The sequence below is a fragment of the Lepidochelys kempii genome, chromosome 1 (genome assembly GCF_965140265.1).
Source record: "Lepidochelys kempii isolate rLepKem1 chromosome 1, rLepKem1.hap2, whole genome shotgun sequence".
Classification (NCBI taxonomy): domain Eukaryota; kingdom Metazoa; phylum Chordata; order Testudines; family Cheloniidae; genus Lepidochelys; species Lepidochelys kempii.
In genome coordinates this window covers 197,852,751-197,879,842 of record NC_133256.1, presented here as the reverse complement: position 1 = coordinate 197,879,842, position 27,092 = coordinate 197,852,751, and the positions used below count along the sequence as shown (strand labels likewise).

The 27,092-nt window shown below is 44.0% G+C and overlaps 1 protein-coding gene across 2 annotated transcripts; it reads left to right on the top strand.

Annotated features, from left to right (window-relative positions):
* Window positions 1–341: 341 nt before the first annotated feature.
* Window positions 342–27,092, top strand: GPR161 (G protein-coupled receptor 161). 2 transcript variants are annotated; one of them, XM_073307925.1, is made up of 6 exons: window positions 342–365; window positions 5,785–6,196; window positions 8,064–8,788; window positions 11,592–11,696; window positions 18,118–18,237; window positions 22,208–27,092. In XM_073307925.1, the coding sequence occupies exons 2-6, from the start codon at window positions 5,814–5,816 to the stop codon at window positions 22,453–22,455; spliced, it is 1,581 nt and encodes a 526-aa protein (XP_073164026.1). In that variant the 5' UTR covers window positions 342–365; window positions 5,785–5,813; the 3' UTR covers window positions 22,456–27,092. The 2 variants fall into 2 exon arrangements, with proteins under 2 accessions (XP_073164026.1, XP_073164035.1); XM_073307934.1 differs by lacking the exon at window positions 342–365 and adding an exon at window positions 590–681.

The window sequence follows — 27,092 nt, the reverse complement described above, 5'->3', positions numbered from 1 at the left end:
AAAGGAATGGAGAAAGGATGAAGTGGAAAACAGGATGGGGAGGAGAAGATCTGGAAGGGGGGATAGAACAGAAAGGGGATGGAAGGAGATGGATGGAGGGGATGGAAAAAGAAGGATGTGGAAAGGAGGGTGGATGGAAAAAATGTGAAAGGGAAATGGATAGTGGAGATTAGGAGGAGGAGAGATATGGAAAGGGGGATAGAAGGAGAAGGTTAGGAGGAGGGATGTGAAAGTGAACATAGAGGGACTAGGCTACACAGAGGAGGAAGGGGGAAGGAGGAAAGCTAGGATAGAGGGAGGAAGAGGGATGTGTGGAAGGGGCATAGAGGGAGGAGGGGAGAAGGGATGGAGAAAGGAGAAAGGAGGTAGGGAGGAGGAAAGGGGGATGGAGGGAGCAGGTTAGGAGGAGGGATGTGTGGAAGGAGGATGGAGGGAGGACAAAAGGGGGATGAAGGCAGGAGGCATGTGAGGGGGTGGAGGGAGGAGGAAAGGGGGCTGGAGGGAGGAGGAGGGATGTGTGGAAGGGGGATGGAGGGAGGAGGGTCGGGCAGTTGCTCCGGGCCTCTCTTTTGGCGGCGGCTGTGGGGGGTCCGGGGCGCTGTAACCCGAAACCTCCCGCCCCTGAGCGCAGCGGAGGCGGCGGGGGAAGGAGGAAGCGGCTCGGCTGGGCCCGGCCCGGCGGTGAGTGTGTCCCACAGCCCCACACCAAGGGGGGAGCGCTCCGGTTTGTTCACTGGAGCTTATGGCAGCTGCGGGCGGGGGGTCCTGTGCCTCCTTTGCGGGGCTCTCCCGGCCCCGGGTGGGGTCTCGCGGCCCCCTGCCCCTGCGGCCTCCCCGGCCCCACCCCTCCCCGGGACTCTCCCTCCCGCGCCAGCCTTTGTGTGCGGAGGAGGGACAAGCCCGTGGCGGGAGGGTGGCTGGATTTCAGGGCAGAGGAGCAGCCGAGCGCTGCATCTCCGGTTGCAGGGGAGGGGGGCCCCCAGCCAGCGGCTGCAGAGGCTGAGGACGGGCCGGCGGGCGGGCGTCTCCTGCTTCTCGCGAGCCCTGCGAGCTGCCCAGTCCCCGATCGGGGCCGCTGGGCCCGCGACAGGCGCTGCGATTTCCGCTGCCCCGGTGTCTCAGTGCGGAGCTGGGGCAGGAGCGGGGCTCGCTGCAGCAGGCTCGGGCCACGCAGGACCTGCCCGCGCCGGGGCTGAGCTAGTGTCTCACTCGGACGCCGGGGGACTGGAGCAGCCGGCGAAGGAGAGGAAAGAAGTGTTATTCCGATGGGACGCTGGGCCTGTGCAAGGAGGCTCACAGCTGCTCTGGCACCGCATGCCATTCTTCCCGGGTGATCGGCCTGCAGCGGGAGCGGCTCAGAGCTCCCCTGCTTCCCAGTTCCCCTCTGCTCCCGGCGCCCGGGGCTCAGACCTACCCTGCAGGGTTACCTCAGCAGCTGCCCTGCGTTCCCACCTGGGCTCCACTCCCCTGCAGCATTACACAAGTTCCCATCTCCCCTTTGCTCCATAGACTCATAGGACTGGAAGAGACCTCCAGAAGTCATCTAGTCCAGTCTCCTGCACTCAAGGCAGGACTAAGTATTATCTAGACCCTCCCTGATAGGTGTTTGTCTAACCTCCTCTTAAAAATCTCAAATGATGGAGACTCCACAACCTCCCTAGGCAATTTATTCCAGTGCTTAGCCACCCTGACAGGAAGTTTTTCCTGATGTCCAACCTAAACCTCCCTTGCTGCAATTTAAGCCCATTGCTTCTTGTCCTAGCCTCAGAAGTTAAGAAGAACAATTTGTCTCCCTCCTCCTTCCAACAACCTTTTATGTACTTGAAAACTGTTATCATGTCCCCTCTTCTCCAGACTAAACAAATCCAATTTTTTTTCAAACTTCCCTCGTAGGTCATGTTTTCTAGATCTTTAATCATTTTTGTTTCTCTTCTCTGGATTCTTTCCAATTTGTCCACATCCTTCTTGAAATGTGGTGCCCGGAACTGGACACAATACTCCAGTTGAGGCCTAATCTGCTCGGAGTAGAGCAGAAGAATTACTTCTCGGGTCTTGCTTACAACACGCCTGCTAATACATCCCAGAATGATGTTCTCTTTTTTTTGTAACAGCGTTACACTCTTGACTCATATTTAGCTTGTGGTCCACTATGATGCCCCAGATCCCTTTCCGCAATACTCCTTCCTAGGCAGTCGTTTCCTATTTTGTATGTGTGCAACTGATTATTCCTTCCTAAATGGAGTACTTTGCATTTCTCCTTATTGAATTGCATCCTGTTTACTTCAGACCGTTTCTCCAGTTTGTCCAGATCATTTTGAATGTTAATCCTACCCTCCAAAGCACTTGTGACCCCTCCCATGTTGGTTTCGTCTGCAAACTTTATAAGTGTACTCTCTATGCCATTATCTAAATCATTGATGAAGATATTGAACAGAACCGGACCCAGAACTGATCCCTGTGGGACCTCACTTGTTATGTCCCTCTAGTATGACTGTGAACCACTGATAACTACTCTCTCGGAATGGTTTTCCAACCAGTTTTGCACCCACCTTATCGTAGCTCCATCTAGGTTGCGTTTCTGTAGTTTGTTTATGAGAAGAAGCCCCATCAGAAGCCACAGCCTGAAGCATTAGAAGAACTCCTCTCCCCGTGCTCCCTCACCCCCAGCCCCTTGCTGCAGTAGCAACAGTGTTCCCCTGAGATTTTCTTCCCAGTCCATGCTCTGGCTACACAGGGGTGGAATAAGAGAAAATGTATTATCTGCAGGACCCTGCCTTGATGTTTTGCCCTTACCTGCATGCAACTCTGTGCCTGCTCAGTGGGACCTTGTCTACATTCGAGAAATTAGGGTGATAACCAGCATTTGGAGCTTCCCCTCCAGTACACCTGTAACAGGCAGACCTTGCATCTGCACACACAGTTGCTACCTGTGGTGCACAGGCATTTGCTCAACACTTTGGATTGTGCTTGCTCTGCCACACCTAACCACCTTGTCAACCCCCACCGCCCAAGCCAGTTGCCATCAGTGCAGTGCCTGTGTGGATAGCAAGTGATGGCATATTAGCTCTAACAGTGCGAATAGTCCTCCTGCTACTGTCCCACAGTGCATCAGTTACTGCTTAGGTGACTGGTCTCATGTTTCTGTTCTCTGTTGGTTGAGGGTCAAAGGAGGGATGCTTTTTTGCCTTTTGGATGTTTTAAAATTTGCAGGGAAGATTTGTATATGTACCACACAGAGGGCATGTGCCCAGGAATACGACTGCCAGTGGAATGGTGAGCACCGAGTGTTCCAAGTGGATTGATTTAAACTAATTGATGGATCCTATCATGATATTTAAAAAGCTTTTAAAAAATTAAAATTCTTCTGCATGTTTAATTTGTTAGTTAAATGTTCTGGTTACATTGAAAAGGATGGTTATTTTATTTCTCTGGGATAGTTTAGAACCAAGCAATATAGGGTGTATATTTTTAAAAACAGTTTAGGGGTTTGTGGCATTTAAAACTAGTGAAAATGGATTTTTGTTAGGTTTTAAACATCCTCTTACAGTGCTAGCAACTCAACCATTGCAGCATTGTGCTAGTGCTTGAGCACCTGAAAGTGAAAATGACAATAAACAATAGTTGTTGCATGCGTGTAGTTATAGCTGTGTTGGTCGCAGAATATTAGAGAAACAAGATGGGTTGTGTGTCTCAAAAGCTCGTCTCTCTCACCATCAGAAGTTGGTCCAATAAAAGATGTTACCTCACCCACCTTGTCTTTGTAATAAACAAAAAAGAAAGGATAAAATCGTTGTTTGTGGCAGATGAGTGCTCTGCACAGCTGAAGAGGGAATATGCAAAGGTGACTTTAATCTACCATTGGACTTCTCAGATCCTGGAGTTGTTCTTCATCATTCCAGCACTCTGGCATAAATTCATGCTGCCTGAGGGCTGTTCTGATTTGTGCCTGCCAAAAGCACAAAGGGACCCTTACAGCAGCTAGGGTTGCTGAGTTGCCATGACACTCCTGTTCAAGCCACATCCATGTCTCTGTGCCACCTAGGATGACCAGATGTCCCGATTTTCGGGACAGTCCCGATTTTTTGGGTCTTTTTCTTATATAGGCTCCTATTGCCCCCCCCCCCACCTCCTGTCCTGATTTTTCACATATGCTGTCTGGTCACCCTAGTGCCACATGAGGCTCCTCCTACATAGGAGAGATCCTTCCTGAGTAGCCGGGGAAGCTGGCTTTTGGCTGCTTTATACCCATAGAGTTGTAGCCATAAGCAGCCAGGATCTTATGCAAAATGTTCGTGGTCTATGCCAAATGAAATGCAAACCATAAACAATCAGCTTCACTGGTAGTGAAAAGTAAATGTGATTTTTTTAAACATTATTTTAATGTCAGTAAATTAAGGTTTTCTTAGGAACACATGGAAGGAAATTTGTTTGGAAAAATATGATTTTTAGGCTGGCAGCACCCCTTTAAACTCTAACTACCTCAGAGATGTAGGACACTTTGTGGATATTTGTGCCAAGCTGGGAAGGGTGGATGGCTGGAATCCCAGCCAAGGCATCCCTTCCGAGTCACCAGTCCCCAAGAAATGCTAACACCAAGTTTGCATGAATTTGAAACCAATCTTTTTTGACATTCCCTTTTTATTTTTTGGTCTGGATTTTGGGATTCAGTATGTGTGTGGCTTCACTGACACAGCAGTGAGAGGGCTGCACATTAGGTTCATCCAATTCCCTTTCCAGGGCTGTGGAAAGAGAAAAATCTGCTCCGATACAGGGAGCACCAATGCTCATGCCGGGGGAAGGTGATTAAGCAGGAGTGACACTTTTGAGGCCAGAGGGTGGTGTCAGCAGCTTTGTGAGGCAGCCGACTATGGAACTGCCACTAATCAGGCACCCAGAGGAGTTGGTACAGGCCCACTGGAATTCCTCTGCTGGAGACATTAAGGGGAGGTCACAGTGGCTCTCAGGGGAACCAGGAGCAATATTTCTGGGGCCTCAGGGGGAGATGGTGTTGGTCAGCTGAGAGAAGTGATAAAGCCTTAGGTCAAGGGCTCTCCAACATTTTTATACCGTAGATGAGATCTTAATAAAGGAATTGCCTCTTGGACACATTTCCCATTGACAGTCACACAGAGGACCACCTCCCCCGGCTCACTGGCAATACAAGAACATTCCTGTGGCAAGCACAGTCATTGCAAAAGTGATATTAAGAGAATCTTTTACTGTATTTTTAATGTGATTTAGCAGCAGCAAATGAGGAGGAGCCTGTGTCATGTGACTAGCAGCTCTCTGTGGAACACAAGCAAGTGCTCCACAGACCAAAGTAAAATACCACAAACTGTAACGTGTATAAAGAGAGATCAACTAAGACCATTTATAACTCCATTATTGTTTTTTTTCATAAAAGCTTTTTGGCATAGATGACTGGGAGTTAGAACTCATGGGTAGGGCTAGTCAAAAGTTTGACATAATGGCCCCCTTCCACTCCTGGAAAATATTAAATGAAATGTTTTCAAAATTTCCCCCCTATTTTCCAATCAGCCTCGTTCTTGGGTTCTGTGCTTGGCTCTGCCATTGACTTGTGTGTGACCTCGGGAAAGTCAAGTCCCTACTCTGGGCCTCAGTTTCCCCAGCTAAAATGGTTATGTGCCTCCTGTGGGTGTTGTGAAGCTTGATTAATGTTGGTAAAGGACCTTGGGATCCTGGAATAAAAGATATTGTAGACATGGAAAATACAATATTGTTTGGGTGAATGTTTTCATGTGTTTTTTCATCTCCTTGTTCCAGCTGCCCAGCATGTACTGTCTGCTCTGTCAATGTGTGCTCTGACAATGAGCATCAACTCCTCCTTCAGCAATGGGAAGGGCCTGAGAAACCTCACAGCACAGGAAGACGGGGCAGTCAGAGTCACCGAGTCGATTGCTATTATCGTCATTGCTATTTTCATCTGCTTGGGCAACTTGGTGATTGTCGTCACCCTCTATCGGAAGTCTTACCTCCTTACGCTGAGCAACAAGTTTGTGTTCAGTCTGACACTATCCAACTTCCTTCTGTCTGTCCTGGTGCTTCCTTTTGTCGTCACCAGCTCCATCAGGCGGGAATGGATCTTTGGAGTAGTTTGGTGCAACTTTTCTGCCCTGCTTTATATGCTGATCAGCTCGGCCAGCATGCTAACTCTTGGTCTCATTGCTATAGATAGGTAAGCTCCTCTTTTTGTTATGAATAGCAGTGATTAATTCCAAACTGGGCACAAACAAACAATATGTGGTTTAATACATCTAAATGTAAATGCATACATCTAGGAACAAAGAATCTAGGCCATACTTATAGGATGGGGGACTTGATCCTGTGAAGCAGTTCCTGTGAAAAAGATTGGGAGTTGTGATGGAAAATCTGCTGAATGTGAGCTCCCAGGGCAATGCTGTGGCCAGAAGGGCTAATATAATCCTTCAATGCATACATGGGAATCTCAAGTAGGAGTAGAGAGGTTGTTTTACCTCAGTATTTGGCACCGGTGTGACCCCTGTGGAATACTGTGTCCAGCTCTGGTGCCCACAATTCAGGAAGGTTGTAGATAAATTGGAGAGGGTTCAGAGAAGAGCACAAGAATAATTAAAGGATTAGAAAACATGGTCAAAGAGCTCAATCTGTTTGGTTTAACAAAGAGAAGCTTAAGGGGTGATTTGATTACAGTCTATAAGGATCTACCTGGGGAACATGTATTTAATAATGGGCTCTTCAATCTAGCAGAGAAAGGTATAACATGATCCAATGACTGAAAGTTGAAGCTAGACAAATTCAGGCTGGAAATAAAGTGTAAAATTTGAACGGTAAGAGTAATTAACCATCGGAACAACTTACCAAGGGTTGTGGTGGATTCTCCATCACTGACTATTTTTAAATCAAGACTGCCTGTTTTCTCTAAAAGATCTGCTCTAGGAATTCATTTGGGGGAAGTTCTAGAGGGGGCCGGATTAGCCGAACACAGGCCTTCTGGCCTTGGAATCTATAAATCTATCAATCTAAAAAGTTTTGGTAAGAGACTGTGAAGGTTCCATGGGTAAAGCAATGAAAAGTCACAGTTAAGGTTGCATGAACAAAATTACATACTGTTTTTCAAACAATACAATATAACATGGGTTCTCAACCTGGGAGTCATGATCTCCCTCCCTTTCTTTTGGGCTAGATGGATGGTGCGGGGTTCCAGACCTTTTTTTCTGTTGTAACATGGGGTATGGTATGGAAAAGGTTGGAAAGCACTGCAATTATAGTGATTAATAATACCTAGCTCTTGTGTAGCACTTTTCATCAGAAGATCTCAAAGCACAGGAGGAAGTCAAAAGAGCTCAGTATCATTATTCCCATTTTATAGATTGGGAAACTGATGCACAGAGAGGTGAAGTGACATACCTAAGGTTATCTAGTAGGCCAGTGGCAGAGCTAAACCTCGGTCCCCTCAGTCTCTGTCTAGTGCACTATCCAGCAGACAACACTGCCTCCCCAATATAATACATTTCCCCTGCAATTACATGTAAAATCATGAAATAGAAAGGTAGAAAATAATTAAATTAATATTTCAAGATGCTGCACATGCAAGATTGTTAAAATCAATTGATGCTATAATAACATAGCATATAATAACATAGCTGTATGTAATCATGTATAATTGTAAACCTCATTACAATAATGCATTCACACCAGGATTAATTCTTTCTGAAGCATCTGGTATTGACCGCTGTCGGAAGACAGGATACTGGGCTAGATGGACCATTGGTCTGACCCACTATCACCATTCTCATGTTTTTATGATCAGTAGGCAGAATTAAGGCTGCATATGCGGCTTGATCTTGGGCACTTCTTGACTTTTGAGCTCTTGTCCGCAAATAATTTTTTGAAATATGATTTTTTTTTAAGTGTCCCTCTAACCCCATTTGAGGTTTGGGGAGCAGAAATGGGGAAGTCATTCCCTGGACTCCAATGGGAGTTGAATCTTAATCAGTAAACCCAGTTCTTTGCTTACTGTACTTTTCTATGATGCTACTGATGTCTCTTTTTGTGTTTCCCAGGTACTATGCTGTCTTGTATCCAATGGTGTATCCAATGAAGATTACAGCAAACAGAGCAGTTGTAGCCCTTGTGTACGTGTGGCTACACTCCCTCATTGGCTGTCTTCCTCCTCTCTTTGGCTGGTCTTCCTTGGAGTTCGATCAATTCAAATGGATGTGTGTGGCTGCGTGGCATAAGGAGGCAGGCTACACAGCCTTTTGGCAGATCTGGTGTGCTTTGCTGCCCTTCCTGGTTATGATGATCTGCTACGGATTCATATTTCGCGTGGCTAGGATTAAAGCGCGCAAGATTCACTGCGGTAGCGTGGTCATTGTAGAGGAGGACGCTCAGAGGAATGGGAGAAAGAACTCTAGCACCTCCACCTCCTCTTCGGGCAGTCGAAGGAATGCTTTCCAAGGGGTTGTCTACTCAGCCAATCAGTGCAAAGCTTTCATAACCATCTTGGTTGTCATTGGTGCTTTTGTGATCACGTGGGGGCCCTACATGGTAGTAATTACGTCAGAAGCACTTTGGGGGAAAAATAGCATTTCTCCTGCTCTGGAGACATTAGCAACATGGTTATCTTTTTCAAGTGCCATTTGCCATCCACTGATTTATGGACTCTGGAACAAAACAGTGCGCAAAGAACTATTAGGAATGTGTTTTGGGGACCGGTATTACCGGGAGTCATTTGTTCAGCGTCATAGGACAGCCAGATTATTCAGCATTTCCAATAGGATCACAGGTAACAAACACTCTTCCCTTATGAGTGATACTTAATATCTGCATTCATATGGCATCTTCCAAGGGCTGTATAAATACTAACTAGCGATGTATTTGAGGGAGCTCTCAAGGGACCGTTTTTCAAATTACATCTCCCATCTGAAGGAAAGTTGTGATGAGTTCCCTTCCTTTGATGGGAATTCACCTCCCTTTCTTGATGCAGCTAAATTCTCCCTGGCAGAGAAGATTTAACCCTAGGGCTAATAAAAATAATTTCCTTTCTCCCCTGCTGAGACTCCTCTACACACACACATATGCACACACTATTTCAAATTATCCAAATCTGAGCATTCTTATACTATGAATATACTCAGTGGGTCTGATTCTCCACTCCATTGCCTGGTTTTGTGGTGGTGTAACTGTTGACTTTAGTGGAGTTACTGGTGTAAAACCAGTGTCACAGAATGGAGAATCACACCCAGTATATTTTTCAGGAGCAAAGTATAAATGTTTCCAGTTTAATATAAAAATGTTTTCCAAGTGGTATTGCCTTTCTCCTTGCTAAGGTTGTCATTTTAGCTAAAGCTGTAACAATAGCTATAGTTAACATTGCTTCAAACTTCCCATTCTAAGACCATGTATTCAGTTGATTATAACATCCCAGACTTTTACCTATTGGGCTAAACTTTTCCAGGCCTGGTCTATCCCTGAGGTCAAAATATTTGGGAAAGTTAAAATGATGGTCTATTTTTGAGAATGAGAGAGGGGGGAAAAACACCACCACCTGCTGTATGAAAAGTCAATGCAAGCAGTGTATGAAATTGCGTCTAGTCAGTTTCCCCTGCATGGTTGGTCAAAGTGCTGTCAGATGCAAGGAGTGAACAAACGGAAACATATAAAGAAAATATTTTTTCTCTAATATCATTTGATTACCATAATCTTAGGTGTTCCTTGTAACAATATCAGGTAAAAAATTTACAGACAGAGGTGGAAGTTTTAAGTTAATGATAGTCCCTTTAAAAATCTACTTCTTCCACAAGGCTCACAAGCAGTAAGTTTATAATTTAAAAAACCCACAAAAATTGAGATCTCCATCTCTAGATATCCCAGTCCATCACATCCTTTTTCTGGTCTGCCTTTTAGATTGTAAACTGTATGGGACAGGGACTGTTTTTATTTTTGTATGGCGTATAGCACCAAGTCAGGTGTTGGTGGTAAATAATAATATACTCTATTCCTCGCCAACATAGTTTTGTATAAAAATCTCAGAGAAAATCCTTCAGATTCCTAGGACCACTCTCTAATTCCAAGTGCTTCTTAGTGTTAAAAGTATTCTATGTTCTGGGAGGCCTGTTAGACCAATCTGTATCTTTGCTGGCAAGCAGTTATGTTTGCCTTGGTATAACAAGGTAGGAAAATATGCTTTTGATACACAGATTTTATTACTCTCTGCAAGTGTAAAATTTGTATTCAGCTTAGAAAAAGGCTCTCCTCATGATGAGCCTGATTCAAAGCCCGTCAAAATCAATGGGAATCTTTCCTTTAATTTCAATGGGCTTTGGACCAGGCCTAATAAGAGTTTATGGATGTTAGACACCAGCTTTTAAATTCTCCAGCTGGGGCAAGCCCATCACCTCCTTCTCATCTGCAATAATGCTCCACTCCTTAGGACTAAATGTCCTGATATATGTCAACTACTTACAGGGGTTAAAAAATCTGTGTGTCTCACCAGTGGCAATTTTTTCTAGTGACTTAAAAAAATCTAAGTGCTTGTTTGTTTAAATTAAGTTTCTAGTCCTTCTGGTTGTGAAGAAAACCTTGTAAATGTAATTAAACCATTCCAGTACAATAGTGTCTTCTTCAGTCTGCAGAGGGGCACCACCAGTAACTCTGCTGCTGCTCAGAGCTTTGCCACATTGTAGCACTTTGAAATTAGTAAGATTCTGATCATTTTCAGGATTGCTAGTTCAGCACTCTTTGAAATTTTCACTTTCATGGTACTGCTTGGGAGGGCTAAATGTAGAGGCAGGCTCTGGAATTATTAGTGGGGAAAGAGGACGCAAAACATGGAAGGAAGATGAGGGCATTGGAAACCTGCATCCCCATTGCAGAAGCCAGGTCGCTCTCAGAGACAGGCTCTGGAGGAGTGGAAGCATAGCTGAGGAAGAAAAGACAGAAAGCTTCTTTCTCCTTCCAGCTGCAAAAGTCGACTGGGCAGCTTCCAATTTATCAGACTCCTACTTGCCAGAGGCTGGTACAAAAGGTGGAGCCCCTGAGCAGGACCCTAAGACTGTGCCTTAGTAAGAATCCCAGTGTTTTCCCCCTTTCTAGCATCTGAGGGTTGCAAAGAAGCTGGAAACTAGCTCATTAGCTGATCCTCACTAGTCATCATCCTATCAATACACTTGTCTTTTATAGCTACTTCTGGCTACTAGATTTAATCCTTTGGCTAGAGGGTGTCTGATAAGTTTTTCTAGCCCTGAGTGCATATATTTCTATATATAATCAGCTCTCCTGATAAACTGCACATACTTGCAAATTGTTGTGGGGAGGTAGACAGAAGGCTTGCCATGTGGAAAGAATCCAGGAGCATGTGGCAGCTGGTGACATGATACTGCAAGATGGGAAATCCAGGTAGTTTGGCAGCTGGGTCTCTGGAGGGTGGTTTTTGTTGTCTTGTCACAGGAAAAATGGGGAGAAAGGAAAGTTGGGAAAGCTGCAGGGTAGAATCAGGCACTCGGATGTGGGGGTTATTTGAAGATGTTATCATTACAGTAGATCTACCATACAGAGCACAACTAAGTGATGATTAAACTGTTTTGCAGATCTGGGACTATCTCCCCATCTCACAGCTCTCATGGCAGGTGGGCGGCCTTTAGGACACAGCAGCAGCACAGGGGACACTGGTTTCAGCTGCTCTCAGGATTCAGGTAACTCTATTGTTTTCCTTTCTCAGACAGAAAGATTTTACTTGCAGCTTACTTGCAGAATTCTGTGGACAGTCTGTATTTATGTACAGATATCTTTTGGTAGGTGAACAATAACATTAAGCATCTCCTATGGCAATGGTTTTCAACGTGTGGTCCGCAGACCCCTGGGGGTTCACAAACCATGTCAAAGATTTCCAAAGGGGTCCGCAATGCCATTTGACATTTTTTAGGGGTTTGCAAATGAAAAAAGGTTGAAAACCACTGTCCTATGGTACCCTGAGCAGATCCACCTTAGCTTCTCCTCTGTATTTTTGATCTTGTGCTATCTACTATGAAAATACTGTCCAGCCTTGGAGAATATTTTCTTTCCCTAGTGAATATTTCCTAGGAGCAAGATAATCTGTTTGTCCCATTCCTTTATTCTCCTTCCCCCTTCAGTGATCTTCCCGGCCCCCCAGGGAGCTAAGCAGCAAACTGCTGGGGAAATAGGTCTCTTCACTTCCTGCTTACAGGAGATTTCATTTGGCCACTCTATGCTAAAGCCTCTCTTATAGAATGGAAGCTTCCCATCTTTGTCATGGATCTCTCGAGCAGTAGCCTGGAAAAGGGCATGGTGATCTGCCAATAATTTTCCAGTGGTGGTAATAGGGGGGCTTTGGTTTTAACTACCAACAGAGGAAAGTTTTCCAAAACTTCCTTCTGCAATCTATTTTAAAGAGTATTTCTGCTCTACAAACACCAGAGAGCACTCTTCTGACAGCTGCAGCTCTGCATTGCTCTCTGCCTGCCTCTGACTGGGAGAGTGGGAGAAGGAGGCTGGCAAGGTGGGATTTTTCATGAAGGCAACACTACTCCGCTAATTCTGTAGGTGAATAGCTGGCTTAAGTGCAGCTATAGGTGATAAAGGGTAATGGAAACCTCTTCTCTTTATAGCAGCCTGTGTTATCATCCTTGAAGAAAGGCACTAAGAGGCCTCCACTGCTGACCAAAACAAAGATATAAGTTGTTAGGAGCCCCAGTGTTTAGGGAATTTGAATTGGGAAATATCCCACCTCACTGAACATCCTGAATGACAGAAGACAGGCTTTTCAGACAGTACAAGCCAAAGGAACTGTATACAGAGAAAAGATCAAGGGATGCCCATTACAGATCAAGTATTTAATGAGGCAGATAATATAGGATCAGCCGTATCCAGTCAAAACACTATCTTAGCATCACTTATAGACAGGGATCCACTTCTGTGGAAGAATTACAGGCCAATTTCCTTACTCAATGTAGTTTTTAAAATATATGCTAAAATATTGTCTCAAGGACTGGAGTGTCCTCTTCCTAATTCTACCCATCCATTGCAGGCTGGCTGGGTTTCCAAGGAGTAGGGCTTTGATCTTGCACCACTGACTTCAATACCCCAGATGATCCACAAAACATTAAAAATATCCCACTCATTTAATATGGTCTATGAGGAAGGTGGCTCACTCTCTCATTACTAAGTATTTGGAGAAGGCATTTGACAGGATGGAATAGAAATATTTATATAGCACAGTTCAATTCTGGACCATCCTTCGTTTAAAAAAAATAGGTTTGCTAAATAAATCGTTGGTAAAGGTCAGTGTCTTGTCTCATGGAATTCATCATGGATGTGTGTTGTCACCTTTACTATAAATTGGTCCTGGACCCTCTGGCTATTGTGATAAGAATAAATCCAGGAATCAAATGAACTCATGTGGGTGAAGAGGGCACAAAGCCCTAGTCTGCAGAGGGTGTAATCGGACCGATGAATCATTTGGGACAAGCTACAAAGCATTGAATGGCTGTTGTAGGAAGCTTTCGATCCATCATCAGAGTACAAAAGTATCTGGGCCAAAAGTAAAGCGTCACAAGCATTCAGGGAAGCACATACTGTGCCTTTCAGCAGCAGGTGTAAGAAGCACTGACACAGCACGCTCCCCTAGTGCTCCCTGAGGCGGCCTGTCTGCTTCTATGCTAGGGAGGCAGAATGCCTCTTTGACTGTCATAGGGTATGTCTACACTGCAATTAAAAATCGGTGGCTGGCCCAGGCCAACTGGCTGTGGCTCGTGGGGCTTGGGCTAAGGGGCTCTTTAATTGCAGGGTGGACATTTGGGCTCCAGCCCAGGCTCAAGAATCCTGTGAGGTGGGACGGACCCAGAGGTCAGGCTGCAGCCCAAGCCCAAATGTCTATACCGCAGTTACACAGCCTTCAGACCGAGCCCCGTGATCCTGAGTCAGCTGGCACAGGTCAGCCCTGGATGTCTAATTGCGGTGTAGTCATACTCTTAGTGTCTGTACTCAGCCACAACTGCACTGGAGTGAGGAGACAGGCCACAATTTGGCCCTTCATGTGATAGCATGGCAGAGACATTGAGTTTAGTGTTCTGCAAACAATGACAGGTACACTTTATTTTGTACCAAAATAATATGGAGGAAACGCAGGTAGATGAAATAATGTTCATGAGATCAATACCCATAAAGTGGTAGAATGACTCAGCAGAAAAAAAAACAGGATCAGTCAGCCAAGTGTTCTCCTTAAGGAATAATGTTTGTGACAAAAAAACAAAATGAGTTAACAAAGGCAAAATAGACTGATCAGAACAATCCCCAGCTTGGCTTGCCATCCATTCTGAATATGGAATCTGATCTTGTAATAGGCATCCCCCACCGTCTGTCTCCCAAGTAGCCAGTTTGTAAGGGCTTGTCCACACTTGAAAATTAATTCAGGTAGAGTGTGAATGTAAAAGGCAATAGCTATTCCAGAAGAACTCCGTGCGTGGACAGGTGCCTATTTAGCTTGATCCACTTTTGAAGAATAAGTGTGCCCATCTATGACAGGTTTCAGAGTAACAGCCGTGTTAGTCTGTATTCGCAAAAAGAAAAGGAGGACTTGTGGCACCTTAGAGACTAACCAATTTATTAGAGCATAAGCTTTCGTGAGCTACAGCTCACTTCTTCAGATGCATATCGTGGAAACTGCAGCAGGCTTTATATATACACAGAGAATATGAAACAATACCTATTCCCACCCCACTGTCCTGCTGGTAATAGCTTATCTAAAGTGATTTCCAGCACAAATCCAGGTTTTCTCACCCTCCACCCCCCCACACAAATTCACTCTCCTGCTGGTGATAGCCCATCCAAAGTGATAACTCTTTACACAATGTGCATGACAATTAAGCTGGGCTATTTCCTGCATAAATCCAGGTTCTCACATCCCCCCCACCCCCATACACACACAAACTCACTCTCCTGCTGGTAATAGCTCATCCAAACTGACCACTCTTCAAGTTAAAATCCAAGTTAAACCAGAACATCTGGGGGGGGGGGTAGGAAAAAACAAGAGGAAACAGGCTACCTTGCATAATGACTTAGCCACTCCAAGTCTCTATTTAAGCCTAAATTAATAGTATCCAATTTGCAAATGAATTCCAATTCAGCAGTTTCTCGCTGGAGTCTGGATTTGAAGTTTTTTTGTTTTAAGATAGCGACCTTCATGTCTGTGATCGCGTGACCAGAGAGATTGAAGTGTTCTCCGACTGGTTTATGAATGTTATAATTCTTGACATCTGATTTGTGTCCATTTATTCTTTTACGTAGAGACTGTCCAGTTTGACCAATGTACATGGCAGAGGGGCATTGCTGGCACATGATGGCATATATCACATTGGTGGATGTGCAGGTGAACGAGCCTCTGATAGTGTGGCTGATGTTATTAGGCCCTGTGATGGTGTCCCCTGAATAGATATGTGGGCACAGTTGGCAACGAGCTTTGTTGCAAGGATAAGTTCCTGGGTTAGTGGTTCTGTTGTGTGGTATGTGGTTGTTGGTGAGTATTTGCTTCAGGTTGCGGGGCTGTCTGTAGGCAAGGACTGGCCTGTCTCCCAAGATTTGTGAGAGTGTTGGGTCATCCTTTAGGATAGGTTGTAGATCCTTAATAATGCGTTGGAGGGGTTTTAGTTGGGGGCTGAAGGTGACGGCTAGTGGCGTTCTGTTATTTTCTTTGTTAGGCCTGTCCTGTAGTAGGTAACTTCTGGGAACTCTTCTGGCTCTATCAATCTGTTTCTTTACTTCTGCAGGTGGGTATTGTAGTTGTAAGAAAGCTTGACAGAGATCTTGTAGGTGTTTGTCTCTGTCTGAGGGGTTGGAGCAAATGCGGTTGTATCGCAGAGCTTGGCTGTAGACGATGGATCGTGTGGTGTGGTCAGGGTGAAAGCTGGAGGCATGCAGGTAGGAATAGCGGTCAGTAGGTTTCCGGTATAGGGTGGTGTTTATGTGACCATTGTTTATTAGCACTGTAGTGTCCAGGAAGTGGATCTCTTGTGTGGACTGGACCAGGCTGAGGTTGGTGGTGGGATGGAAATTGTTGAAATCATGGTGGAATTCCTCAAGGGCTTCTTTTCCATGGGTCCAGATGATGAAGATGTCATCAATATAGCGCAAGTAGAGTAGGGGCTTTAGGGGACGAGAGCTGAGGAAGCGTTGTTCTAAATCAGCCATAAAAATGTTGGCATACTGTGGGGCCATGCGGGTACCCATAGCAGTGCCGCTGATCTGAAGGTATACATTGTCCCCAAATGTGAAGTAGTTATGGGTAAGGACAAAGTCACAAAGTTCAGCCACCAGGTTAGCCGTGACATTATCGGGGATAGTGTTCTTGACGGCTTGTAGTCCATCTTTGTGTGGAATGTTGGTGTAGAGGGCTTCTACATCCATAGTGGCCAGGATGGTGTTATCAGGAAGATCACCGATGGATTGTAGTTTCCTCAGGAAGTCAGTGGTGTCTCGAAGGTAGCTGGGAGTGCTGGTAGCGTAGGGCCTGAGGAGGGAGTCTACATAGCCAGACAATCCTGCTGTCAGGGTGCCAATGCCTGAGATGATGGGGCGCCCAGGATTTCCAGGTTTATGGATCTTGGGTAGTAGATAGAATATCCCAGGTCGGGGTTCCAGGGGTGTGTCTGTGCGGATTTGATCTTGTGCTTTTTCAGGAAGTTTCTTGAGCAAATGCTGTAGTTGCTTTTGGTAACTCTCAGTGGGATCAGAGGGTAATGGCTTGTAGAAACTCGTGTTGGAGAGCTGCCGAGCAGCCTCTTGTTCATATTCCGACCTATTCATGACGACAACAGCACCTCCTTTGTCAGCCTTTTTGATTATGATGTCAGAGTTGTTTCTGAGGCTGTGGATGGCATTGCGTTCCGCATGGCTGAGGTTATGGGGCAAGTGATGCTGCTTTTCCACAATTTCAGCCCGTGCACGTCGGCGGAAGCACTCTATGTAGAAGTCCAGTCTGCTGTTTAGATGTCATCAATATAGCGCAAGTAGAGTAGGGGCTTTAGGGGACGAGAGCTGAGGAAGCGTTGTTCTAAATCAGCCATAAAAATGTTGGCATACTGTGGGGCCATGCGGGTACCCATAGCAGTGCCGCTGATCTGAAGGTATACATTGTCCCCAAATGTGAAGTAGTTATGGGTAAGGACAAAGTCACAAAGTTCAGCCACCAGGTTAGCCGTGACATTATCGGGGATAGTGTTCTTGACGGCTTGTAGTCCATCTTTGTGTGGAATGTTGGTGTAGAGGGCTTCTACATCCATAGTAGCCAGGATGGTGTTATCAGGAAGATCACCGATGGATTGTAGTTTCCTCAGGAAGTCAGTGGTGTCTCGAAGGTAGCTGGGAGTGCTGGTAGCGTAGGGCCTGAGGAGGGAGTCTACATAGCCAGACAATCCTGCTGTCAGGGTGCCAATGCCTGAGATGATGGGGCGCCCAGGATTTCCAGGTTTATGGATCTTGGGTAGTAGATAGAATATCCCAGGTCGGGGTTCCAGGGGTGTGTCTGTGCGGATTTGATCTTGTGCTTTTTCAGGAAGTTTCTTGAGCAAATGCTGTAGTTGCTTTTGGTAACTCTCAGTGGGATCAGAGGGAGAAATAGTTATTTTGGAGTAAAAAGAAAAGGAGTACTTGTGGCACCTTAGAGACTAACCAACCCATTTGAGCATGAGCTGTAGCTCACGAAAGCTCATGCTCAAATGGGTTGGTTAGTCTCTAAGGTGCCACAAGTACTCCTTTTCTTTTTGCGAATACAGACTAACACAGCTGTTACTCTGAAACCTGTCCTTATTTTGGAGTAGCTGTTGTTGAATAATGCCATCTGTAGACAATCCTTCTCTTGCTCAGGAGAAGCAGGGAGTTGTCCTCAGATTAACCTCTGATTAAGATCAGGTAGTAACTTGGCCCTGTCCCTGTCTGAAAGCCCATCACTGTTGAATGCAGAATGATAATGCATCAGCACATTTTAGGCAATTTTTGAAGAGAGGCGCTCAAGGCTATAAATTCAAAAGTTCATTTCCTCTGATAATTTTAGGTTTGTCTTCTCAGGGGTCGTTATTATTTCCAACATTTTCTGCATTTCAGGGACAGATGTGATGCTGCTTGAGGATTATAGTTCAGATGGAGCTCATCACCCGCATTGCGTTTATCCCTATCGACGGAGGAGTTCGGTAACATTCGAAGACGAAGTGGAGCAAATCAAAGGTGTGTTTAGGGGGGATACTGTAATGCTGCTCACCTGGGATGACCCCACTGCACCTCCATGATGGCTGCCAAGCATAGCTGTCCCCTTCTTAAACCTTAGAACACAGAGGACAAGTATCACTCCTGGGCTCTTCATCCTTCCCCTTCTAATAGGTGCTCTGATTCCTCCCTTCTGCTGATTCCTCCACAATCTTCTTGAGAGGCCTCAACTTCTGCTCACCCCATCCTTTACTGCTGGGTCCCTCATTTTTGCCACTGCTGCCTGCTCTGACTTCCCATTAGTTACCTCATCGACCCCTGTGGACACGCTGTCCCATGCCATCTGAGCTGCTTCTCCCTGCTGTTTTCCATCCTGATGCTGCCAGTTGGTAGGTGGGTGGAAGGGGGGGAAGTGCACGTTTTCTGGAACCAGGGTGGTGAGGCTGGACTCACTTGCAGGGTACATTTTACAACTGTCTTTCTGCCATCCATCCACTTCCTTTTAAGATCTGCTCTTTCTTTTCCTCTTCTTCGGGTAGGCATGACGTGAAATCCCTGACAGATGTGTGGTTTGATATAACGGTATCTGCTCTTGCACCACACTATATCAAACTAATCTAGGGGACAATAGAGAGCTCTTCAGAACTGTATGAAATTCTTACAGGAATACTAGAAAGCTTGGGGTGTACTAGCTGTTATACCACTAAAATAAAATCCAGCAGGATCTTATTAAAGGGGAAAAGGCAAAATGCCACATTTATTGTGAATACAAAAAGACTCATAGTAAGCAGTTGGTTATAGCTATAACATTCCATTCAATTTCATATTTCTTCACACACACACACACACACACACACACACACAGGTTCTGCAAGGTTGTTATCATAGTTACCAGCCTTAGAGTTGCTCATGACACACACACACACACACACACACACAGGTTCTGCAAGGTTGTTATCATAGTTACCAGCCTTAGAGTTGCTCATGCCAACTTAGAGTTGCTCCTGGACATGAGGAGGGAGCAGGGCCTTGGCAGATGCTCATCTGATGCTCCTGGAAGTTGGTTTGCAGAATCAGACCCCAAAGTTCTCACTTTCTAGAGTCCATTTTTATAGGAATTTCTTCCTATGCCAGTCTGTGGGAATTGCTTCACCATGCTGTTGCTGAATCAATCAGCAGATGGCACATTCCTGATGGCTCCGTACTGCCAGATGTTATCTTGTTCTTTGGTTCTCCCATCCTTGAGGCTGTTGGGTAGATTCCAGTCTGCCCTCCGGGGGTTATTATTCCAGTCTGCCCTCTGGTTATTTCCACTTGACGCCTTTTTCAGCCGATGGACACTGGATTCTTAGGCTGGCACCTCCCTGCTCATTCAGTTATTATCCACACCAAGCATCCATCCACATACATCCTCTATCTCTATTTTAATCACAATTGTTAACAAAGCGAGATGAATACAATAAAAGGGCGGGGAGTCTCTGGGTGCTGTTTCTGTTGTTACAGAGTATTGCTTTGAGTCTCTCTCTGTGTGAGTAGTTGTTGTTACAAAGAATTGCTTTGAGAACAGACTCTGCCTTAGAATGTACTAACACAATTAGCAGCTTGCAAGTTTCATGCACAGAGGGAGAGAAACAGTACCAAAAACCAAGAGACCTCTGAATTAGTAATAGCCTGGAATTTAAACTATGGGGAATCAAACTCATTTGTGATTTTAATACAGAACTTCTTTAATATGATCCAACACAGCAAGCCAAAGTGGTGCATAACATATTTCTGCTAGAGCCTGTGTTATCTTTGTTAATTAAAACCAAAGGCCTACACAAGGAGTACAGCATGTCAAACATGGGCCTGGATTCTCTGCAGAGCTAAGGCCACTTTTGTGCTGCATAAGCCTTCAACCGCCTGGAGATAGTCGGTGGAGAATTTCCCCTGTGCTGGAGAACTCATCGTTTGCAGAAAGCTGGTAAAGGCAGCCAGCTCTGCCACCCCTTATGTTCTCAGAATAAAGGGATGGAGAGGATGTCGGGGTAGAATAGAGATGGGGAGGAGGCGTGGCGGAATGGAACAGAGGTACAACCCATCCTCCATTGGTGTAAGGTCCTTGAATGATCTTACCCCAGTGATGACCTTACCCCACGCTTCCCCTGTGAAGCACTAGCATGCTCTGGGGCCAGGCATTCACACACACACACCACACACACACACCTGCAGTGCTATGACAAAGCCATTCGAGTTAACAGATAATAGCAGTTTCCAGTTCAAAATATGAGTAGCCCTTGATCTGGGGGTACACTATTTTGAATTCAGGGATAGTCATTGACCTGGATAGACAAGCTTAATAACAGGCCTTCCTTCTGTTAGGTAGTTCCAGTCTAGATCAAGGATCAGAAATGGGGCTTCCCTGCATGGGCCTCATTCATGCAGGGACAACAGCCTTTCCTGGGGTTTTATCCATTTGCATTGTCTACTCCCCATTGGATTTTTTCCCCTCTCTTCCCCACAATGACTCCACCACTTTGATGTTTTTCTGCCATCCCACTTTGATGTTTTTCTGCCGTCCCATCTTGTCTCTCCTGTCCATTACCTGTGTTCGTTTAAAGAATTTAAAGGGAAAGAATGTATTTATCTCCATTTATGCTGTTTGTTTGCTCCTTGCATTTGTCTCAGCTGGAACAGGGAAACTAGACAAGTCAGTTTCATTTTTTTTCCTAGTTAGGCTCACATGTTGGTTCTCAATACTAGCAACATGTTGCTGGGACTGGCTTTAGAACACTGCAGGGTTGATTTAGTTTGAGCAGATCCTCTTGAATTTGGGCTAATAACTAGGAGGCCAATTGCAAGTGATTGAATTTACTAAACCATAAGTGAATGAGGACAGTATAAAAACAGCTACAACGCATCACACAATGTACTTGTTATTACCTTTGATTTTATTATTAGCATTAATATTTGAGACTCTACAGTACACACATACGGTAGTATATTTAGCCAAAAATAATGGAGTCTTATTAATATGAGAGCTTTTCTGAAGCATCTCCTGAAAATCATCTTAGCAAAATTCTATTCACACACTCACTCTAGAGTGAATTGGTTTGACGTTTTATTTAACAATTATCATTACTTTTCCACTATTCGCCTCATAAATATACAGGGTAGCCAAGTAGCTTTTGTGTGTTGCCTCACAGACATTTATAGCAATTCTGCAAGGCTGTCTAAATGGATTCCTGAGGTGTAGAGGGAGGCTACCAGTTTTTTGTGCAGATCAGTGAAGTGTAGAACAGGGAAGTTCTGCTATATATACAAAGTTTGGTGTTCACCAAGTTTAAAACATACCATGAGCTATGTGACTTCTTGTGTTGTCCCCCTTTTTATGTAAACAAAATGTGAAATTTTGGTCTAAACGAAATTGAGAATTCTCTTGTGTACAAAACTAATGGTTAGAGTAGAACGGCTGAGAACTGGGACTCAAGAGTTTTATTCCTGGCTCTGTCACTTATTTCTTTCCCACGATCATGTAATTCCCATAAGGCCTAATTCTGTGCCAGATGTAATAAGTGGAAGTTTTGCACTTTGGCAGGATCAGGCCAATAACCTTTTCTGTGCGTAGGTCCCAATCCAGCAAAGTATTTAGCACGTAGTCCCATGTAAACACGTGGGTAATCCATCTGACATCAGGTTAAGCATGTGCTTAAATGCTTTGCTTCATCAGTCCTTAGTTTTCCCATCTGTAATTTGGGGATAATTTCCCTAACTGACATGATGATATTGTGAAGATTAGTGTTCATAGTGTGCTTTGAGATCCTTAGACAAAAGATGCTGTGGAAGCATAAAGTACTATTAGTAGCAATAGTAATCATTTGTAGAAGACATGATCACACATTTGCAGTCCTGAAGACAAATATTTGCCCTCAAATATTTGCCTTGTGCAAATGTTTGCACAGCCATGGTATGTTATTGTTAAGTGTTCTGTCTTAATTTCTTTTTTCTTTAGAAGCTGCAAAGAATTCTGTTCTCCATGTAAAAGCTGAAGTCCATAAGTCTCTGGACAGTTATGCATCCAGTTTAGCCAAAGCTATTGAAGCTGATGTGAAAATCAGCTTGTTTGGAGAAGATGCTTTACCAGGATCTTTGTTTCCTTCACGCACTGTACCAGGCGGCAATGTGGGTGCACGGCGTGGTGGCAGAGCCCAAGCTGGCCAAAGACTTCAGCTGCAAAGCATCGATGAAGGGAATATTTGACAAGAGCACTGAACTAGAAGAAACCACTAAGTATGATCCAGTATAGTAAGAATTATTTTAAAAGAAGCAGGGTATTCAGAATGGCTTAACTTCAGTGTTTTAGTCAAGAACACTTGAAAATACCTGAATACTTGTCTTTAAATACATACATCTACATTTTAGAACAGTATTTACTTACTGTTCAGGGTACTGTACATGTGTTTGTGTAATGTTTTTATCCATTATACAGCACATAAAAACACAGGATTTGCCTTACTTGTCCAAACCACTGGTCCATCAGATCAAGTATCCTTCAGTGACCAATTCCTGATATTTCATAGGAAAGCAAAACAAACAAACAAAAACCATGCAGCATTATACATGGTGTTGTAGAGATTTTTTCCTGACCCATGGGGCTATCAATGTAATCCCTAAAAGAGGAGATTTGATGGCTCTACTGACTGGGAACTTTATACACAGTGTTATTTTGGACCATGGATTTAACTAAAGCACAAAATCTGAGCCTAGTTTTCAGATTTCCAGAATCCCTTTTATCCAAATTACTGTCCTGTTCACCTTTGGTGGTGGATTATATTTTTGACTGTGCAACCATGGGAATGCTAAATATGAGGCCATATTACACATTGCTTTTGTTCCACTGGACAAATGTTTTACTACAGAGAGCAGATACATCATTCTCACATATATAATGGGTAGAGGCAGCCAAGCACTGGAAAGATGGCAGAAATAGTTTTAGAAGATGGACAGATTTTATTTGGGGATTTTTAGTTCTCAGTGAGAATTACAATTTGCTTTCCTTGTTTTGTTTTTACTGAGAGGCATTATACAGCCACTGAGATTAAACAAGGATGAGACAGAATATAAATACTGTATTGCCACTTAATATTGACGTTATACTGGATTCATCCTTTGTATACAGAAAAGCTTTGTGAGTTGGATTTTTACGAGGGAGTATATCTTTTTGTGTTTAAGCAATAGCTACCTCACTGCAAGTATTTCTTGGAGTTTAACTCATTAAATCTTAAAATAACAATATTTAGCACTTATATAGCACTTTTCATATTCCAAGCGCTGTACAAGCATGAATTACTCTTTACAGCCCCCTAGACCCAAGAGGCAGGTAGGTGGGTAAGCAGTTAATTCCCATTTTTGCTGAAGCATTAAAGCAGGGGTTCTCAGACTTTTGTACTGGTGACCCCTTTCACACAGCAAGCCTCTGAGTGCGATCCCCCATTGTACGTTAAAAACACTTTTTAATGTATTTTACACCATTACAAATGCTGGAGGCAAAGCAGGGCTTGGGGTGGAGGCTGACAGCTCGCAACCCCCCATGTAATAACCTTATGATCCCCTGAGGGATCCCAACCCCCAGTTTGAGAACCCCTGTATTAAAGTGAAGGGCCAAGTTTGCCAGAAGTCCTCACTCATTTTTTGTGACTCAGTTTTTGAGTGTCCACGTGGTAGCTGCAGATGCTCAAAACCTCTGAAAATCAGGGACAAGGCATCTCAGTTTGGGCACTTAAAACCTGAAAATTAGAGAGCTCTTGTGACAATTTGGCTGTGTGTGACTTACCCAAGGCCATAGACAGAATATCAGAAGGTAAGATCTCTGGATTTCATGAAACTCAATCCCATTCTTAAGCCAGTAGATCACACATTTCTCTGGCCCCAGTTCATCAAAGCATTCAAGCACATGCATAAATCCATCCCTATTCAGCAATGCACTTAAGCTCATGCCTAACTTAAGTACTTGCTTATGTCCCATTGAAGTCAATGGGATTTAAGTGTATGCTTGAAATTAAGCATGTGATTTGCAGAATAAAGATGGACTGTTGAATTGAGACCTCTACAATCCACTAAATGGGGTGTTTTGCATAGTTACAAAATATTCGGGAATGAAATAGTTAATAACAATGGATTGTGAGGAGCTGGTGACCTAAAAGTAGCCCACTGACCCCAGTCACTCATTCATTTTACTTTATTTAATTTTTCAAATGTATAAAATGTATCTTTTGACAGCTCTGGGCACATGTTCAAGAATCTATAATCCCATCGATTTCCAGGAAATGCCCTGCACCGAGGTCATTATTGCCATTGTGAGATAAATATGCAGGGAGAAAGCTAGGTCACTGGATTTCTTTTCACAGGTGATGCTGTTTTAATTGCTGTCTGTATGAACACACACATGGTATAATAGCCCATCAGATTGTTAGAAACAATTTCTTAATGTTCCATTTATTTTATAACCCAAGTTGACCAAAAATGCCATTGAAGGGAAAGAGAACAAGGAGCCTGAATTAAAGGGGCAACCATAGGATAGTTTGGATCGATTGGGTTCACTCTTATTCACCATTAGGTTGCGTTGAAGTAATTGTCAAGATTCTGGCCCAAAGGCATAAGCATAGGGGGGAAAACCCCCAAGGCGCATATGAAAGCACAAAATAGTTAGCATTACATAAAGAGCACCTTACGCACCAAGACACTGACCCAAATTCAGCCCCCTGTGAAGATCTGAGGAGTTGCACCTGCTTACACCAGGGTTGAATTTGTCTTACTGTGTTAATTTCACTAACGTATTATTAATGATATATTTACTAAATAATTTATTTACTAAACAAAACAAAACACATCTTACACCTTCCCTGTAATGCTGTTGTTGTTATCAGTGTTTTCTAGTTTGAGGTGTTAGAGAAATAACTAATTAAGAAACACACACATTTTACAAAATTGTATACAGAGTACAAGGAAATGCATTGTGAAAGTGAATGGTTTAGTTTCATTCTTCAACCTGAGTGACATGCCCCTTCTTTAATTCTTTAATTTTTGATAATCAAAGGTGTTACTAATTACATAGCAGAGGAATTTTTTTTAATCTCAACGGTGTGCCATTAAAGAAAGTCATAGTTCAAGACTAAAACAAAAGCATGGAACATATTGCAACCATGTCCTTAGTCCTCCAGTATTAGGTGTCATATTCCATCTTTTTCTGGCAATCAGAGTTAACTAATGTTGTGATTTAACCTTAGGGTTGAATAACTGCGTGCAGATGTGATTTAACCTTCGGGTTGAATACTGCGTGCAGATATGGTTGCCTCATCTCAAAAAAGATACATTGGCCTTGGAAAAGGTTCAGAAAAGGGCAACAAAACTAGGGGTATGGGAACGGCTGCTGTATGAGGAGAGATTAATAAGACTGGGACTTTTCAGCTTGGAAAAGAGACGACTAAGGGGGGATATGATAGAGGTCTACAAAATCATGACTGGTGTGGAGAAAGTAAATAAGGAAGTGTATACTCCTTGTCATAACACAAGAACTAGGGGCCACCAAATTAAATTAATAGGCAGCAGGTTTAAAACAAACAAAAGGAAGTATTTTGAGTATTAAGAGTCAACCTGTGGAACTCCTTGCCAGAGGATGTTGTGAAGGCCAAGACTATAACAGGGTTCAGAAAAGAACTAGATAAATTCATGCACAATAGGTCCATCAATGGCTATTAGCCAGGATGGGCAGGGATTGTGTCCCTAGCTTCTGTTTGCCAGAAGCTGGGAATGGGTGATGGGACAGATCAGTTGATGATTACCTGTTCTGTTCATTCCCTCTGGGGCACTGGCATTGGCCACTGTCAGAAGACAGGATACTGGACTAGATGGACCTTTGGTCTGACTCAGTATGGCCATTCTTATGTTCTTATGATTCAATTATCCCCTCCTGCAAGAAACCCCCTTGTGAAGATAGTCAGCAATTATGGTCATGTTTGTTCCATGAGGAGGGTGCGTTTTTACCCAACCCTTGGAAGAGGCTGTGGGTCCCCCCCCCGAATTTACATGCATCCCAGGGGACCAATGGAGGGCCAGTAGCAAATGCACAGAGGCCCCCTATCTCTCTACTATCTCTGTGTGTGCCACTTCACCCTAGAAGCATGTTTCCAAACATCAGGGTCAGCTATCAAATCAAAATGCATGTAGTCCACCCTTACACAAAGTGGTATTTAATAAGGCAAATAAACCTTTTCAAAATCTCTAATGCCCCAGTATAGGAAGGCACTTAAACATATGCCTTTAAGTATGGGAGTAGTCCCATTTACTTCATGGGACTACTCATGTGCTTAAGTACCTGCCTGTATCAGGGCTTTAGAAAGTCCTTACTTTGTATAAATTGCAATGTCTGACACCCTACAGATAGTTTTCCTGAGACCATGTTTTATAACCTTTTATGAAATATGTTTTCCAACTTTAAAAAAAATAAGACCCAGTCTTCTACTTTTAGTTAGAAAAGTTCCCTGTCGAGAAACTTGATTGGTTTCAATGGAGTTAATGCAGATTTACACCACTGTTAATGGGAACAGAATCTCACCCAATACATTTAAAGTTTGAGTCATTGTTTCCATATGAATATGACATTTTTCCTCCTCGTCTCATTCCTCAAATAATACAAATCAACAAGTAACGAATTAGGTGTGCCATGCTAGGTATGTGTTTTCATCCATTATTATAGATGGGCAAACTTTTTGGCCCGAGGGCCACATCTGGGAATAGAAATTATATGGCGGGCCATGAATGCTCACAAAATTGGGGTTGGGGTGCAGGAGTGGGTGAGGGCTCTGGTTGGGGGTGCGGGCTCTGCGGTGGGACCAGAA

Bases quoted from the DNA above. Each gene is read 5' to 3' on its own strand.
- GPR161 (XM_073307925.1), top strand. From the start codon at position 5,814: ATGTGTGCTCTGACAATGAGCATCAACTCCTCCTTCAGCAATGGGAAG. The intron at 11,697-18,117 runs GTAACTCTATTG...TCTGCATTTCAG, and splicing joins CAGCTGCTCTCAGGATTCAG to GGACAGATGTGATGCTGCTT. The intron at 18,238-22,207 runs GTGTGTTTAGGG...TTTTTTCTTTAG, and splicing joins CGAAGTGGAGCAAATCAAAG to AAGCTGCAAAGAATTCTGTT.